Below are 18,254 nucleotides of genomic sequence, written 5' to 3' on the forward strand. Positions count from 1 at the left end.
GTGTTAAAAAATGAGTTTATTGTTAGATTATTAAATATAACAAGTCCATTTGTTGAATTTGAATCAACATATGAATCTGAGATAGTCAAAGTGTAGCCTTCCCCTTTGTTCTGATTTTTGTTCATTTTTTAACATTATTATGGCAAAAATATTTTACGGGCGTGACATTGTCCCAATTAAATTGTGTATCATTCAAATAATAATATTTTCAATAGGTTTGCTAAATTTTTTCCATATTTTTCTTATATTCATGAAAGTGTTGATGAGTTCGAATATATTGAATCAATTGCATTCAACATATAACTTATTTTATCAAAAGCAGATTCATGACAGAATTTATTCATTAGATCTATTAAAAGAGAAGATTGTTCTTATTGAAGGCCGTCTTAAATCAGAATCAGCAACATACACACAGAAATGCCATGAAGTCGACGAATTGAAGAAAACATTGTTGTCCGAAGTTGAAAAACAGAAGAAATTGATGGACAAATCGAAACATTCCGTTTATTTACGAACGGAATGTCGAAATCTTGAGAAAGGAATCCTTTTCCAACAAGGTCGTGTTCGTGCTCTTGAAGATGAACTTGAAACGCCGATGAATATCCACAGATGGCGTTTCTTAGAAGCATCGAATCCAGAACTTCTTAATCTCCTCAAGATGACACAAGAACTCCGAAACAAACTTATGGAACGTCTTTATCGAATCGACAAACTTAAAGTTCTTCGTGAAGAACGTCGTAAACTTCTTGTTCGCGAACAAAGGAAAGTTGGAAGTCAAACGAAAGATGACGGTGATGAAGAAATTAGAATTCTTGAAGAACAGCTCGAAATGAAGACGAAACAACTTCAAGAGATCGAAACAGAGCTGTTTGATCGCTCAAGTAACATCGATGAACTTAAGAAGAGTGTTGAAGAAGTTCGTGGTGAACTCAATTACACTAAATCATCATATTTCATGGAGAAGAAGAAAGTCCACGAGATGAGGTCATCAACACAGTCAAAAACAGAAGAAATAGCAGGAAACACAGCCAAGTTCATTGGCGGTGGATTCCCAGTCAGTTCAGTTCCTTCAACAGCACAATCTATCTCTGCAATCGAAGGGAACAAGATAAACAAAGCAATCGTAATTCCGAAAGTAACAAATTCTCGTCCTTCGAAAGTTTTACCTAAAGGATGGAATCCATCACGACAAGCACTCAAACCTTTCTTACCAACTGTCTCCGAACTTCGTGCTTAATTATTTCTATTTCTATATTGTTTTTTTTTATTTGTTATTTTATAAATTGTTTGATTTACTTTATTTAATATTAAGAATTCATTTGAAGTTAAAAAAATTTCATACACTCTCAAAACTAATAAACGCCTATTTTTAAATCCTGCAAATCCAGATACAATGAAATTTCTATGCATTTATTGCTTGCGATGTTATTTTTCTTAATTAGTATTTCACAATATCCAATTAGAAATGTATTGCTTCCTTTTGGTTTGTTTTCTCCTCATTTAAAAATTGAAAAATTAAAAGCAAAGTTTTTATAAAAAGAAAAGATTTAACAGCTTAAATAATTTGTTTTGCCGTTGAACAGAATAACGACTTTTGTCGACATAATACTGCCATTTATATCTATACTTTGCGTGAAAATAATCCTGCAGTTGCAGTTTTTGCAAACTTTGAAAGAAAAATCGATTTAAGGGAGATTATTCTATGAGAAACTATTGAGCAGTTTTCATTAAATATATGAGTAAACGTATTAAAATCGTAACCTTCTTTTATATTCTTAAATATAACAGTTCCTGATCCTGTGGTTGAATTAGAGTCAACATATGAATCTGAAATAGTCGAATTATAACCATCTATATCTTGCCCAAACATGTATTTTGCAGTGTTATTTAAAAATATGCAGTGATCTAAATTAGTTTTGGATATACAATAAAATAGAACTTGGTTTTTATCTGCTCCACATTTATTTCCAATAATATTACAATACGAAACTGTATGAGTTAATGAATAATCTGAAGAGGAAAATAAAAGCGAAAAACTTTCAATTTGAGCGTTTTCTCTAAATGTTGAAAAATTATATGTACCCGAATTTCCTAAAAGTCCAATAGTTATTGATGAATACATTTGTTGTTTGTGATGTTGTTATTATCAAAACATATATCGCCAAAAGAAATACCAAATGTGTAACTTCCTTTTTCTTCATTTTCTCCACATTTAAGAACAGAAACTTCAATTGCATAGTTTTTATTAGAAAGGTATTGCTTAGCAGCTTGAGCAAATGCCATAGCTTGCTCTGCTATTGACGCATAATAACATGTTCGATGTTGGACGAACTCTCCATCTGCTTGGCAGTTATAATAAACAGACCCTCCACCATATTCTGTGGTGGAACTACAATTGGTAAATACTGTTTCTTCAAGTAATGTACACACTTTATTAGTTCTTTGAATGCAAATTGCGCCAGTTTCTTTGCATTCTTTATAGAAACAAAGTAAAACATAATAATTATTGATACTGCTATTATCAAATAATACGGTCCCATTTTGTATATAGTCACATTTATCTTTACTACCAAAATATTGATCCCAGCTGGACTTTTTTGCATTTTTCAAATTTAATATGTGCATTTAAATATGCCGAAGATTGATTAGGTTTAATCATCTAGTAATGAATATTATTCTTCTCTTTGTTCTGTATCATAAAGTTCATCACTGCAAGATTTGTCTGTATTTTGTCGCATAATAAAGTCGTAAAAATATTTTTACGGGTGTGAACTATCCAAAGAAAAAGAATTTCCAATTTAAACTGTGACATCGCTAATGATCGAAAAATTAACAATTTTAATAAGGATCTAATTTGTAGAAATAACAACAAGAACCTCCAAAATCCAAAATACAAAGGGACGAACTTTAAATTGAATGGTCAATTTAAAGCAAGTATTCAATTTTTTGGTCAATTTAAAGCAATGAATGAGAAAAACTTTGAGCTTAGGGCTAATGAAGGTTTTTACAACGTAGATAGATAGACAAATGTATATGTCATCATTCCTATGAGTATGGTAGATTTCTATAAAAAGTGAGTGCAATATCACATTGCATTTCGAAACATGAGAGAAATAAGCATATATATACGTTATTACATATATATCTATATGCTATTCTATATTATTACAATGTTAAAATAAGAAAAGCTCTAAGAGTCTCATTTGAAATATAATCTATGTTATTTTTATATAACAATTATCAATGAGAATGTAAATTATATTTGATTAGACGATAAATGATGAATAGACTTAATTATTTATGATTAGACATGTGTGAATAGAAAAATTTGTTAACATTTATGAAGATAATGTGTTTTGATTGAGATTACATTTGTGCTTAGTGGGATATTGCTATTATATTGCATTTATATGTGTAAATTAGGAAAACTCGCACTTTTTCACTTGAATGTGATTCATTGAATTTTAATTCAAGAAAGGAGTTTACAAATGCAGAGTATTGTTCCTTTACCCTGCATTTGTAAACTCCTTTCTCGAATAGCTTGCACTTTTTCACTTGAATGTGATTCATTGAATTTCAATTCAAGAAAGGAGTTTACAAATGCAGAGTATTGTTCCTTTACCCTGCATTTGTAAACTCCTTTCTTGAATATCTTCATTTCTTTTAATTATAAAGATCACATTCTGTATAAAACTCCTCAAATATCCTCAATTTCCCATTACAATAATAAATAACCATTTTCTATATTTCTTAAATTTCTCTAATCCTTAATTTTCTTATCAAATTTGTTATTTTTTCAATAATTTTTAAAATTTTCTAATATTTTTTGGAAATTTTTATTTAATTTTGTGAGAAATTTATTCAATTCTTATTATATAATAATATTATTCAAAAATATTGTTGTAATTTTTCAGTGATTACGATAATTTTTAATTCAATTTTTAATCGAATGTTTTGATGGGACGAGCTTACTGAGCATTGGCTCATCCCATCAAAACATTCCATTCAAAACTCTGGCCTTCATCGAGGCCAGAGCTCACAATTCATCTCCTCAGAGCCAAGTTCCTCGACGGTCGTCCTCATTAGGCACGATCCGAGAGGAACTTGGCTCTTCATTAAAATCACAAGCTCTGGCCATTGCTAAGGCCAGAGCTTCGCAAACCATCCTCGGGGCCGGTTTCCTCAAAGACCGCCCTGATTCAGGGCGGCCGGAGAGGAATCCAGCTCCGAGAGAGTGCCCATACGAAGCTCTGGCCTTAGCAGTGGCCAGGGCTTTCAAAAACAATCCTCAGGGCCGAGTTTTGCGATGATCGTCGATCATGTCGACAGTCTCGCAAGAACTCGGCCCTGAAAGACATACAGATACATGCTCTGGCCCCAGCAAAGACCAGGGCTTCGTTTTAAATACCCAGGGCCGGCTTTCTCAAATGCAGCCCTTATCCCGGGCGGCAGGAGCGGAATCCGGCCTTGGGATACTTACCAAACGAAGCTCTGACCCTAGCAAAGGCCAGAGCCTACAAATGCAATCCTCAGGGCCGATTTTGAGGGAGATCGTCCACATCATTGACGATCTCCTCTCATTTCGGCCCTGAAAGAAAGAAATACACAGGCCTGACCATAGCAAAGGCCAGGGCTTCGCTTTAAATCCATAGGGCCGGCTTTCTCAAATGCCGCCCTTATCCCAGGCGGCAGGAGCGAAAACCGGCCATGGAATCCTACAATACCAAGCCCTGGCTCCTACTGAGGCCAGAGCCTGCAAAATTCATCCTCAGGGCCGAGTTTTGCGATGATCATCCACATGATAGACATTCTCGCAGAAACTCGGCCCTGAAAGACGTAATATCACAGTCTCTGGCCTCAGTAGAGGCCAGAGCCTCGCTTACATTACTCAGGGCCGGCTTTCTCAAATGCCGTCCTGATCTATGGCGGCAGGAGAGAAATCCGGCCCTGGGAAGCATGAAATACGAAGATCTGGCCTTATAAGAGGCCAGAATCTGCAAATACTCCCTTCTCTACAGATTATGATCCAATGTAACACAGAAAGCCTAGAAGGAAGCCCTTTCTCAAGGTTAAGACTTCCTTCCTGGCTTTCTGATACTGGATGGAGTGGAGTTTGGCTTCCATTGCAACTCCTTCCAGGAAGATCAAATGATTACACAAAAGTCATGGCAATTGTATTCTAACACTATAAATACAATTGCCATGGCCTACAATTGCGAGTGCCTGCTGCTTCAGCAGAGATTTGCAGCAGACACTCGCAATGTTAACCAAAATTCGTCTGAAAGTTAGAAGATGGGCTTTTTCTCAAGGTCAAAGTCCATTTCCTAACCTTCTTATATTATTTATTATTAAAATAACCATTTTGACAGATTATTATTTTTTATCCCGGCATCATCAGCTTGTCATTCTAAGCTTATCATTTTCAGCTTATACTTATAAATTCTAAAACAGTGATTATTGAATTCACGGAATAGAACACCACATTAAGAAATATTATTTACTAACTTTTTCAATAATTAAAAAATATCAATGATACTTAAGTGTCATCACATACAACACATTCTTATGATCATCATAATATATATTATAGAATATTGCATAATAATCCAAATTCAATTTCAATATTAAAGTGTACTATCCATTATCTCTTAACATCATAACATACTCAACGAGTACTGATCATATGCTATTGATCAAGCCTTTAAAACAAACTACATATAAGATTGCTTTAAATTGACCAAAAAATTGAATACTTGCTTTAAATTGACCGTTCAATTTAAAGTTCGTCCCAAAATACAAACTTCTCCAAAATGAAAAACTATACACTATTTTTTACATTTATCTATTTAAAATGTCAGTTTATTACTTGACAAAACACAATATTTGGTAAATTTTTAAATTTGGTCAAAGCACCCAATGAGCTCATTTCGATTTTCTCCAAGGAGAAGAGGAGAAACTAATCAATTTTGAATATGTGGGGAAGACAGACTAATTCAATTTCTCCATGAAGATTGAGAAATGGAAAAGCTTTGGAGACGGATATTGCATTCTCTTAAAAATGTATAGGGTATTCTTATTGACTTGCAATTTAATTGTTCACTGACAAAAATTTTCTTTTTATTTAAGTATCTGAATCAAATGCAAACATATCATTAAAAATATCTTAAGATATTAATTAATGATGGCGTATTTTTTTACTTTTTTGATGGAACTAATCCTGCAGAAGCAGTTTTTACAAATGTAGAAAGATATGAAAAATTATAAGTGATAATTTTTCCAGAATTTATTGAACAATTTTCATTAAATAAATGATTAAAAGTGTTAAAAAATGAGTTTATTGTTAGATTATTAAATATAACAAGTCCATTTGTTGAATTTGAATCAACATATGAATCTGAGATAGTCAAAGTGTAGCCTTCCCCTTTGTTCTGATTTTTGTTCATTTTTTAACATTATTATGGCAAAAATATTTTACGGGCGTGACATTGTCCCAATTAAATTGTGTATCATTCAAATAATAATATTTTCAATAGGTTTGCTAAATTTTTTCCATATTTTTCTTATATTCATGAAAGTGTTGATGAGTTCGAATATATTGAATCAATTGCATTCAACATATAACTTATTTTATCAAAAGCAGATTCATGACAGAATTTATTCATTAGATCTATTAAAAGAGAAGATTGTTCTTATTGAAGGCCGTCTTAAATCAGAATCAGCAACATACACACAGAAATGCCATGAAGTCGACGAATTGAAGAAAACATTGTTGTCCGAAGTTGAAAAACAGAAGAAATTGATGGACAAATCGAAACATTCCGTTTATTTACGAACGGAATGTCGAAATCTTGAGAAAGGAATCCTTTTCCAACAAGGTCGTGTTCGTGCTCTTGAAGATGAACTTGAAACGCCGATGAATATCCACAGATGGCGTTTCTTAGAAGCATCGAATCCAGAACTTCTTAATCTCCTCAAGATGACACAAGAACTCCGAAACAAACTTATGGAACGTCTTTATCGAATCGACAAACTTAAAGTTCTTCGTGAAGAACGTCGTAAACTTCTTGTTCGCGAACAAAGGAAAGTTGGAAGTCAAACGAAAGATGACGGTGATGAAGAAATTAGAATTCTTGAAGAACAGCTCGAAATGAAGACGAAACAACTTCAAGAGATCGAAACAGAGCTGTTTGATCGCTCAAGTAACATCGATGAACTTAAGAAGAGTGTTGAAGAAGTTCGTGGTGAACTCAATTACACTAAATCATCATATTTCATGGAGAAGAAGAAAGTCCACGAGATGAGGTCATCAACACAGTCAAAAACAGAAGAAATAGCAGGAAACACAGCCAAGTTCATTGGCGGTGGATTCCCAGTCAGTTCAGTTCCTTCAACAGCACAATCTATCTCTGCAATCGAAGGGAACAAGATAAACAAAGCAATCGTAATTCCGAAAGTAACAAATTCTCGTCCTTCGAAAGTTTTACCTAAAGGATGGAATCCATCACGACAAGCACTCAAACCTTTCTTACCAACTGTCTCCGAACTTCGTGCTTAATTATTTCTATTTCTATATTGTTTTTTTTTATTTGTTATTTTATAAATTGTTTGATTTACTTTATTTAATATTAAGAATTCATTTGAAGTTAAAAAAATTTCATACACTCTCAAAACTAATAAACGCCTATTTTTAAATCCTGCAAATCCAGATACAATGAAATTTCTATGCATTTATTGCTTGCGATGTTATTTTTCTTAATTAGTATTTCACAATATCCAATTAGAAATGTATTGCTTCCTTTTGGTTTGTTTTCTCCTCATTTAAAAATTGAAAAATTAAAAGCAAAGTTTTTATAAAAAAGAAAAGATTTAACAGCTTAAATAATTTGTTTTGCCGTTGAACAGAATAACGACTTTTGTCGACATAATACTGCCATTTATATCTATACTTTGCGTGAAAATAATCCTGCAGTTGCAGTTTTTGCAAACTTTGAAAGAAAAATCGATTTAAGGGAGATTATTCTATGAGAAACTATTGAGCAGTTTTCATTAAATATATGAGTAAACGTATTAAAATCGTAACCTTCTTTTATATTCTTAAATATAACAGTTCCTGATCCTGTGGTTGAATTAGAGTCAACATATGAATCTGAAATAGTCGAATTATAACCATCTATATCTTGCCCAAACATGTATTTTGCAGTGTTATTTAAAAATATGCAGTGATCTAAATTAGTTTTGGATATACAATAAAATAGAACTTGGTTTTTATCTGCTCCACATTTATTTCCAATAATATTACAATACGAAACTGTATGAGTTAATGAATAATCTGAAGAGGAAAATAAAAGCGAAAAACTTTCAATTTGAGCGTTTTCTCTAAATGTTGAAAAATTATATGTACCCGAATTTCCTAAAAGTCCAATAGTTATTGATGAATACATTTGTTGTTTGTGATGTTGTTATTATCAAAACATATATCGCCAAAAGAAATACCAAATGTGTAACTTCCTTTTTCTTCATTTTCTCCACATTTAAGAACAGAAACTTCAATTGCATAGTTTTTATTAGAAAGGTATTGCTTAGCAGCTTGAGCAAATGCCATAGCTTGCTCTGCTATTGACGCATAATAACATGTTCGATGTTGGACGAACTCTCCATCTGCTTGGCAGTTATAATAAACAGACCCTCCACCATATTCTGTGGTGGAACTACAATTGGTAAATACTGTTTCTTCAAGTAATGTACACACTTTATTAGTTCTTTGAATGCAAATTGCGCCAGTTTCTTTGCATTCTTTATAGAAACAAAGTAAAACATAATAATTATTGATACTGCTATTATCAAATAATACGGTCCCATTTTGTATATAGTCACATTTATCTTTACTACCAAAATATTGATCCCAGCTGGACTTTTTTGCATTTTTCAAATTTAATATGTGCATTTAAATATGCCGAAGATTGATTAGGTTTAATCATCTAGTAATGAATATTATTCTTCTCTTTGTTCTGTATCATAAAGTTCATCACTGCAAGATTTGTCTGTATTTTGTCGCATAATAAAGTCGTAAAAATATTTTTACGGGTGTGAACTATCCAAAGAAAAAGAATTTCCAATTTAAACTGTGACATCGCTAATGATCGAAAAATTAACAATTTTAATAAGGATCTAATTTGTAGAAATAACAACAAGAACCTCCAAAATCCAAAATACAAAGGGACGAACTTTAAATTGAATGGTCAATTTAAAGCAAGTATTCAATTTTTTGGTCAATTTAAAGCAATGAATGAGAAAAACTTTGAGCTTAGGGCTAATGAAGGTTTTTACAACGTAGATAGATAGACAAATGTATATGTCATCATTCCTATGAGTATGGTAGATTTCTATAAAAAGTGAGTGCAATATCACATTGCATTTCGAAACATGAGAGAAATAAGCATATATATACGTTATTACATATATATCTATATGCTATTCTATATTATTACAATGTTAAAATAAGAAAAGCTCTAAGAGTCTCATTTGAAATATAATCTATGTTATTTTTATATAACAATTATCAATGAGAATGTAAATTATATTTGATTAGACGATAAATGATGAATAGACTTAATTATTTATGATTAGACATGTGTGAATAGAAAAATTTGTTAACATTTATGAAGATAATGTGTTTTGATTGAGATTACATTTGTGCTTAGTGGGATATTGCTATTATATTGCATTTATATGTGTAAATTAGGAAAACTCGCACTTTTTCACTTGAATGTGATTCATTGAATTTTAATTCAAGAAAGGAGTTTACAAATGCAGAGTATTGTTCCTTTACCCTGCATTTGTAAACTCCTTTCTCGAATAGCTTGCACTTTTTCACTTGAATGTGATTCATTGAATTTCAATTCAAGAAAGGAGTTTACAAATGCAGAGTATTGTTCCTTTACCCTGCATTTGTAAACTCCTTTCTTGAATATCTTCATTTCTTTTAATTATAAAGATCACATTCTGTATAAAACTCCTCAAATATCCTCAATTTCCCATTACAATAATAAATAACCATTTTCTATATTTCTTAAATTTCTCTAATCCTTAATTTTCTTATCAAATTTGTTATTTTTTCAATAATTTTTAAAATTTTCTAATATTTTTTGGAAATTTTTATTTAATTTTGTGAGAAATTTATTCAATTCTTATTATATAATAATATTATTCAAAAATATTGTTGTAATTTTTCAGTGATTACGATAATTTTTAATTCAATTTTTAATCGAATGTTTTGATGGGACGAGCTTACTGAGCATTGGCTCATCCCATCAAAACATTCCATTCAAAACTCTGGCCTTCATCGAGGCCAGAGCTCACAATTCATCTCCTCAGAGCCAAGTTCCTCGACGGTCGTCCTCATTAGGCACGATCCGAGAGGAACTTGGCTCTTCATTAAAATCACAAGCTCTGGCCATTGCTAAGGCCAGAGCTTCGCAAACCATCCTCGGGGCCGGTTTCCTCAAAGACCGCCCTGATTCAGGGCGGCCGGAGAGGAATCCAGCTCCGAGAGAGTGCCCATACGAAGCTCTGGCCTTAGCAGTGGCCAGGGCTTTCAAAAACAATCCTCAGGGCCGAGTTTTGCGATGATCGTCGATCATGTCGACAGTCTCGCAAGAACTCGGCCCTGAAAGACATACAGATACATGCTCTGGCCCCAGCAAAGACCAGGGCTTCGTTTTAAATACCCAGGGCCGGCTTTCTCAAATGCAGCCCTTATCCCGGGCGGCAGGAGCGGAATCCGGCCTTGGGATACTTACCAAACGAAGCTCTGACCCTAGCAAAGGCCAGAGCCTACAAATGCAATCCTCAGGGCCGATTTTGAGGGAGATCGTCCACATCATTGACGATCTCCTCTCATTTCGGCCCTGAAAGAAAGAAATACACAGGCCCTGACCATAGCAAAGGCCAGGGCTTCGCTTTAAATCCATAGGGCCGGCTTTCTCAAATGCCGCCCTTATCCCAGGCGGCAGGAGCGAAAACCGGCCATGGGAATCCTACAATACCAAGCCCTGGCTCCTACTGAGGCCAGAGCCTGCAAAATTCATCCTCAGGGCCGAGTTTTGCGATGATCATCCACATGATAGACATTCTCGCAGAAACTCGGCCCTGAAAGACGTAATATCACAGTCTCTGGCCTCAGTAGAGGCCAGAGCCTCGCTTACATTACTCAGGGCCGGCTTTCTCAAATGCCGTCCTGATCTATGGCGGCAGGAGAGAAATCCGGCCCTGGGAAGCATGAAATACGAAGATCTGGCCTTATAAGAGGCCAGAATCTGCAAATACTCCCTTCTCTACAGATTATGATCCAATGTAACACAGAAAGCCTAGAAGGAAGCCCTTTCTCAAGGTTAAGACTTCCTTCCTGGCTTTCTGATACTGGATGGAGTGGAGTTTGGCTTCCATTGCAACTCCTTCCAGGAAGATCAAATGATTACACAAAAGTCATGGCAATTGTATTCTAACACTATAAATACAATTGCCATGGCCTACAATTGCGAGTGCCTGCTGCTTCAGCAGAGATTTGCAGCAGACACTCGCAATGTTAACCAAAATTCGTCTGAAAGTTAGAAGATGGGCTTTTTCTCAAGGTCAAAGTCCATTTCCTAACCTTCTTATATTTATTTATTAAAATAACCATTTTGACAGATTATTATTTTTTATCCCGGCATCATCAGCTTGTCATTCTAAGCTTATCATTTTCAGCTTATACTTATAAATTCTAAAACAGTGATTATTGAATTCACGGAATAGAACACCACATTAAGAAATATTATTTACTAACTTTTTCAATAATTAAAAAATATCAATGATACTTAAGTGTCATCACATACAACACATTCTTATGATCATCATAATATATATTATAGAATATTGCATAATAATCCAAATTCAATTTCAATATTAAAGTGTACTATCCATTATCTCTTAACATCATAACATACTCAACGAGTACTGATCATATGCTATTGATCAAGCCTTTAAAACAAACTACATATAAGATTGCTTTAAATTGACCAAAAAATTGAATACTTGCTTTAAATTGACCGTTCAATTTAAAGTTCGTCCCAAAATACAAACTTCTCCAAAATGAAAAACTATACACTATTTTTTACATTTATCTATTTAAAATGTCAGTTTATTACTTGACAAAACACAATATTTGGTAAATTTTTAAATTTGGTCAAAGCACCCAATGAGCTCATTTCGATTTTCTCCAAGGAGAAGAGGAGAAACTAATCAATTTTGAATATGTGGGGAAGACAGACTAATTCAATTTCTCCATGAAGATTGAGAAATGGAAAAGCTTTGGAGACGGATATTGCATTCTCTTAAAAATGTATAGGGTATTCTTATTGACTTGCAATTTAATTGTTCACTGACAAAAATTTTCTTTTTATTTAAGTATCTGAATCAAATGCAAACATATCATTAAAAATATCTTAAGATATTAATTAATGATGGCGTATTTTTTTACTTTTTTGATGGAACTAATCCTGCAGAAGCAGTTTTTACAAATGTAGAAAGATATGAAAAATTATAAGTGATAATTTTTCCAGAATTTATTGAACAATTTTCATTAAATAAATGATTAAAAGTGTTAAAAAATGAGTTTATTGTTAGATTATTAAATATAACAAGTCCATTTGTTGAATTTGAATCAACATATGAATCTGAGATAGTCAAAGTGTAGCCTTCCCCTTTGTTCTGATTTTTGTTCATTTTTTAACATTATTATGGCAAAAATATTTTACGGGCGTGACATTGTCCCAATTAAATTGTGTATCATTCAAATAATAATATTTTCAATAGGTTTGCTAAATTTTTTCCATATTTTTCTTATATTCATGAAAGTGTTGATGAGTTCGAATATATTGAATCAATTGCATTCAACATATAACTTATTTTATCAAAAGCAGATTCATGACAGAATTTATTCATTAGATCTATTAAAAGAGAAGATTGTTCTTATTGAAGGCCGTCTTAAATCAGAATCAGCAACATACACACAGAAATGCCATGAAGTCGACGAATTGAAGAAAACATTGTTGTCCGAAGTTGAAAAACAGAAGAAATTGATGGACAAATCGAAACATTCCGTTTATTTACGAACGGAATGTCGAAATCTTGAGAAAGGAATCCTTTTCCAACAAGGTCGTGTTCGTGCTCTTGAAGATGAACTTGAAACGCCGATGAATATCCACAGATGGCGTTTCTTAGAAGCATCGAATCCAGAACTTCTTAATCTCCTCAAGATGACACAAGAACTCCGAAACAAACTTATGGAACGTCTTTATCGAATCGACAAACTTAAAGTTCTTCGTGAAGAACGTCGTAAACTTCTTGTTCGCGAACAAAGGAAAGTTGGAAGTCAAACGAAAGATGACGGTGATGAAGAAATTAGAATTCTTGAAGAACAGCTCGAAATGAAGACGAAACAACTTCAAGAGATCGAAACAGAGCTGTTTGATCGCTCAAGTAACATCGATGAACTTAAGAAGAGTGTTGAAGAAGTTCGTGGTGAACTCAATTACACTAAATCATCATATTTCATGGAGAAGAAGAAAGTCCACGAGATGAGGTCATCAACACAGTCAAAAACAGAAGAAATAGCAGGAAACACAGCCAAGTTCATTGGCGGTGGATTCCCAGTCAGTTCAGTTCCTTCAACAGCACAATCTATCTCTGCAATCGAAGGGAACAAGATAAACAAAGCAATCGTAATTCCGAAAGTAACAAATTCTCGTCCTTCGAAAGTTTTACCTAAAGGATGGAATCCATCACGACAAGCACTCAAACCTTTCTTACCAACTGTCTCCGAACTTCGTGCTTAATTATTTCTATTTCTATATTGTTTTTTTTTATTTGTTATTTTATAAATTGTTTGATTTACTTTATTTAATATTAAGAATTCATTTGAAGTTAAAAAAATTTCATACACTCTCAAAACTAATAAACGCCTATTTTTAAATCCTGCAAATCCAGATACAATGAAATTTCTATGCATTTATTGCTTGCGATGTTATTTTTCTTAATTAGTATTTCACAATATCCAATTAGAAATGTATTGCTTCCTTTTGGTTTGTTTTCTCCTCATTTAAAAATTGAAAAATTAAAAGCAAAGTTTTTATAAAAAAGAAAAGATTTAACAGCTTAAATAATTTGTTTTGCCGTTGAACAGAATAACGACTTTTGTCGACATAATACTGCCATTTATATCTATACTTTGCGTGAAAATAATCCTGCAGTTGCAGTTTTTGCAAACTTTGAAAGAAAAATCGATTTAAGGGAGATTATTCTATGAGAAACTATTGAGCAGTTTTCATTAAATATATGAGTAAACGTATTAAAATCGTAACCTTCTTTTATATTCTTAAATATAACAGTTCCTGATCCTGTGGTTGAATTAGAGTCAACATATGAATCTGAAATAGTCGAATTATAACCATCTATATCTTGCCCAAACATGTATTTTGCAGTGTTATTTAAAAATATGCAGTGATCTAAATTAGTTTTGGATATACAATAAAATAGAACTTGGTTTTTATCTGCTCCACATTTATTTCCAATAATATTACAATACGAAACTGTATGAGTTAATGAATAATCTGAAGAGGAAAATAAAAGCGAAAAACTTTCAATTTGAGCGTTTTCTCTAAATGTTGAAAAATTATATGTACCCGAATTTCCTAAAAGTCCAATAGTTATTGATGAATACATTTGTTGTTTGTGATGTTGTTATTATCAAAACATATATCGCCAAAAGAAATACCAAATGTGTAACTTCCTTTTTCTTCATTTTCTCCACATTTAAGAACAGAAACTTCAATTGCATAGTTTTTATTAGAAAGGTATTGCTTAGCAGCTTGAGCAAATGCCATAGCTTGCTCTGCTATTGACGCATAATAACATGTTCGATGTTGGACGAACTCTCCATCTGCTTGGCAGTTATAATAAACAGACCCTCCACCATATTCTGTGGTGGAACTACAATTGGTAAATACTGTTTCTTCAAGTAATGTACACACTTTATTAGTTCTTTGAATGCAAATTGCGCCAGTTTCTTTGCATTCTTTATAGAAACAAAGTAAAACATAATAATTATTGATACTGCTATTATCAAATAATAATACGGTCCCATTTTGTATATAGTCACATTTATCTTTACTACCAAAATATTGATCCCAGCTGGACTTTTTTGCATTTTTCAAATTTAATATGTGCATTTAAATATGCCGAAGATTGATTAGGTTTAATCATCTAGTAATGAATATTATTCTTCTCTTTGTTCTGTATCATAAAGTTCATCACTGCAAGATTTGTCTGTATTTTGTCGCATAATAAAGTCGTAAAAATATTTTTACGGGTGTGAACTATCCAAAGAAAAAGAATTTCCAATTTAAACTGTGACATCGCTAATGATCGAAAAATTAACAATTTTAATAAGGATCTAATTTGTAGAAATAACAACAAGAACCTCCAAAATCCAAAATACAAAGGGACGAACTTTAAATTGAATGGTCAATTTAAAGCAAGTATTCAATTTTTTGGTCAATTTAAAGCAATGAATGAGAAAAACTTTGAGCTTAGGGCTAATGAAGGTTTTTACAACGTAGATAGATAGACAAATGTATATGTCATCATTCCTATGAGTATGGTAGATTTCTATAAAAAGTGAGTGCAATATCACATTGCATTTCGAAACATGAGAGAAATAAGCATATATATACGTTATTACATATATATCTATATGCTATTCTATATTATTACAATGTTAAAATAAGAAAAGCTCTAAGAGTCTCATTTGAAATATAATCTATGTTATTTTTATATAACAATTATCAATGAGAATGTAAATTATATTTGATTAGACGATAAATGATGAATAGACTTAATTATTTATGATTAGACATGTGTGAATAGAAAAATTTGTTAACATTTATGAAGATAATGTGTTTTGATTGAGATTACATTTGTGCTTAGTGGATATTGCTATTATTGCATTTATATGTGTAAATTAGGTGCACTTTTCACTTGAATGTGATTATTGAATTTTAATTAGAGTTTAAATGCAGAGTATTGTTCCTTTACTGCATTTGTAAATCTCGAATAGCTTGCACTTTTTCACTTGAATGTGATTCATTGAATTTCAATTCAAGAAAGGAGTTTACAAATGCAGAGTATTGTTCCTTTACCCTGCATTTGTAAACTCCTTTCTCGAATAGCTTGCACTTTTTCACTTGAATGTGATTCATTGAATTTCAATTCAAGAAAGGAGTTTACAAATGCAGAGTATTGTTCCTTTACCCTGCATTTGTAAACTCCTTTCTCGAATAGCTTGCACTTTTTCACTTGAATGTGATTCATTGAATTTCAATTCAAGAAAGGAGTTTACAAATGCAGAGTATTGTTCCTTTACCCTGCATTTGTAAACTCCTTTCTCGAATAGCTTGCACTTTTTCACTTGAATGTGATTCATTGAATTTCAATTCAAGAAAGGAGTTTACAAATGCAGAGTATTGTTCCTTTACCCTGCATTTGTAAACTCCTTTCTCGAATAGCTTGCACTTTTTCACTTGAATGTGATTCATTGAATTTCAATTCAAGAAAGGAGTTTACAAATGCAGAGTATTGTTCCTTTACCCTGCATTTGTAAACTCCTTTCTTGAATATCTTCATTTCTTTTAATTATAAAGATCACATTCTGTATAAAACTCCTCAAATATCCTCAATTTCCCATTACAATAATAAATAACCATTTTCTATATTTCTTAAATTTCTCTAATCCTTAATTTTCTTATCAAATTTGTTATTTTTTCAATAATTTTTAAAATTTTCTAATATTTTTTGGAAATTTTTATTTAATTTTGTGAGAAATTTATTCAATTCTTATTATATAATAATATTATTCAAAAATATTGTTGTAATTTTTCAATGATTACGATAATTTTTAATTCAATTTTTAATCGAATGTTTTGATGGGACGAGCTTACTGAGCATTGGCTCATCCCATCAAAACATTCCATTCAAAACTCTGGCCTTCATCGAGGCCAGAGCTCACAATTCATCTCCTCAGAGCCAAGTTCCTCGACGGTCGTCCTCATTAGGCACGATCCGAGAGGAACTTGGCTCTTCATTAAAATCACAAGCTCTGGCCATTGCTAAGGCCAGAGCTTCGCAAACCATCCTCGGGGCCGGTTTCCTCAAAGACCGCCCTGATTCAGGGCGGCCGGAGAGGAATCCAGCTCCGAGAGAGTGCCCATACGAAGCTCTGGCCTTAGCAGTGGCCAGGGCTTTCAAAAACAATCCTCAGGGCCGAGTTTTGCGATGATCGTCGATCATGTCGACAGTCTCGCAAGAACTCGGCCCTGAAAGACATACAGATACATGCTCTGGCCCCAGCAAAGGCCAGGGCTTCGTTTTAAATACCCAGGGCCGGCTTTCTCAAATGCAGCCCTTATCCCGGGCGGCAGGAGCGGAATCCGGCCTTGGGATACTTACCAAACGAAGCTCTGACCCTAGCAAAGGCCAGAGCCTACAAATGCAATCCTCAGGGCCGATTTTGAGGGAGATCGTCCACATCATTGACGATCTCCTCTCATTTCGGCCCTGAAAGAAAGAAATACACAGGCCCTGACCATAGCAAAGGCCAGGGCTTCGCTTTAAATCCATAGGGCCGGCTTTCTCAAATGCCGCCCTTATCCCAGGCGGCAGGAGCGAAAACCGGCCATGGGAATCCTACAATACCAAGCCCTGGCTCCTACTGAGGCCAGAGCCTGCAAAATTCATCCTCAGGGCCGAGTTTTGCGATGATCATCCACATGATAGACATTCTCGCAAAACTCGGCGCCCTGAAAAGACGTATAATCACAGTCTCTGGCCTCTAGTAGAGGCCAGAGCCTCGCTTACATTACTCAGGGCCGGCTTTCTCAATGCCGTCCTGAATCTATGGCGCAGGAGAGAAATCCGGCCCTGGGAAGCAATGAAATACGAAGATCTGGCCTTATAAGAGGCCAGAATCTGCAAATACTCCCTTCTCTACAGATTATGATCCAATGTAACACAGAAAGCCTAGAAGGAAGCCCCTTTCTCAAGGTTAAGACTTCCTTCCTGGCTTTCTGATACTGGATGGAGTGGAGTTTGGCTTCCATTGCAACTCCTTCCAGGAAGATCAAATGATTACAACAAAAGTCATGGCAATTGTATTCTAACAC

The 18,254-nt window shown here is 33.6% G+C and overlaps 3 protein-coding genes across 3 annotated transcripts; all 3 read left to right on the forward strand.

Moving 5' to 3' along the window:
• Positions 1-250: 250 nt before the first annotated feature.
• On the forward strand, positions 251-1,237 carry TVAGG3_0256650 (cilia- and flagella-associated protein 58-related family; the record flags this gene model as incomplete). Its single annotated transcript, XM_051228248.1, has 1 exon — positions 251-1,237. One exon carries the CDS (start codon positions 251-253, stop codon positions 1,235-1,237), a length of 987 nt encoding a protein of 328 aa, XP_051097978.1.
• Positions 1,238-6,568: 5,331 nt separating this feature from the next.
• TVAGG3_0256660 (cilia- and flagella-associated protein 58-related family) lies at positions 6,569-7,555 on the forward strand (the record flags this gene model as incomplete). Its single annotated transcript, XM_051228249.1, has 1 exon — positions 6,569-7,555. One exon carries the CDS (start codon positions 6,569-6,571, stop codon positions 7,553-7,555), a length of 987 nt encoding a protein of 328 aa, XP_051097979.1.
• A 5,332-nt stretch (positions 7,556-12,887) lies between these two features.
• TVAGG3_0256670 (cilia- and flagella-associated protein 58-related family) lies at positions 12,888-13,874 on the forward strand (the record flags this gene model as incomplete). The annotated part of the gene is made up of 1 exon (XM_051228250.1): positions 12,888-13,874. One exon carries the CDS (start codon positions 12,888-12,890, stop codon positions 13,872-13,874), a length of 987 nt encoding a protein of 328 aa, XP_051097980.1.
• Positions 13,875-18,254: the final 4,380 nt, after the last annotated feature.

The sequence above is a fragment of the Trichomonas vaginalis genome, chromosome V, assembly GCF_026262505.1.
Source record: "Trichomonas vaginalis G3 chromosome V, whole genome shotgun sequence".
NCBI lineage: Eukaryota > Parabasalia > Trichomonadida > Trichomonadidae > Trichomonas > Trichomonas vaginalis.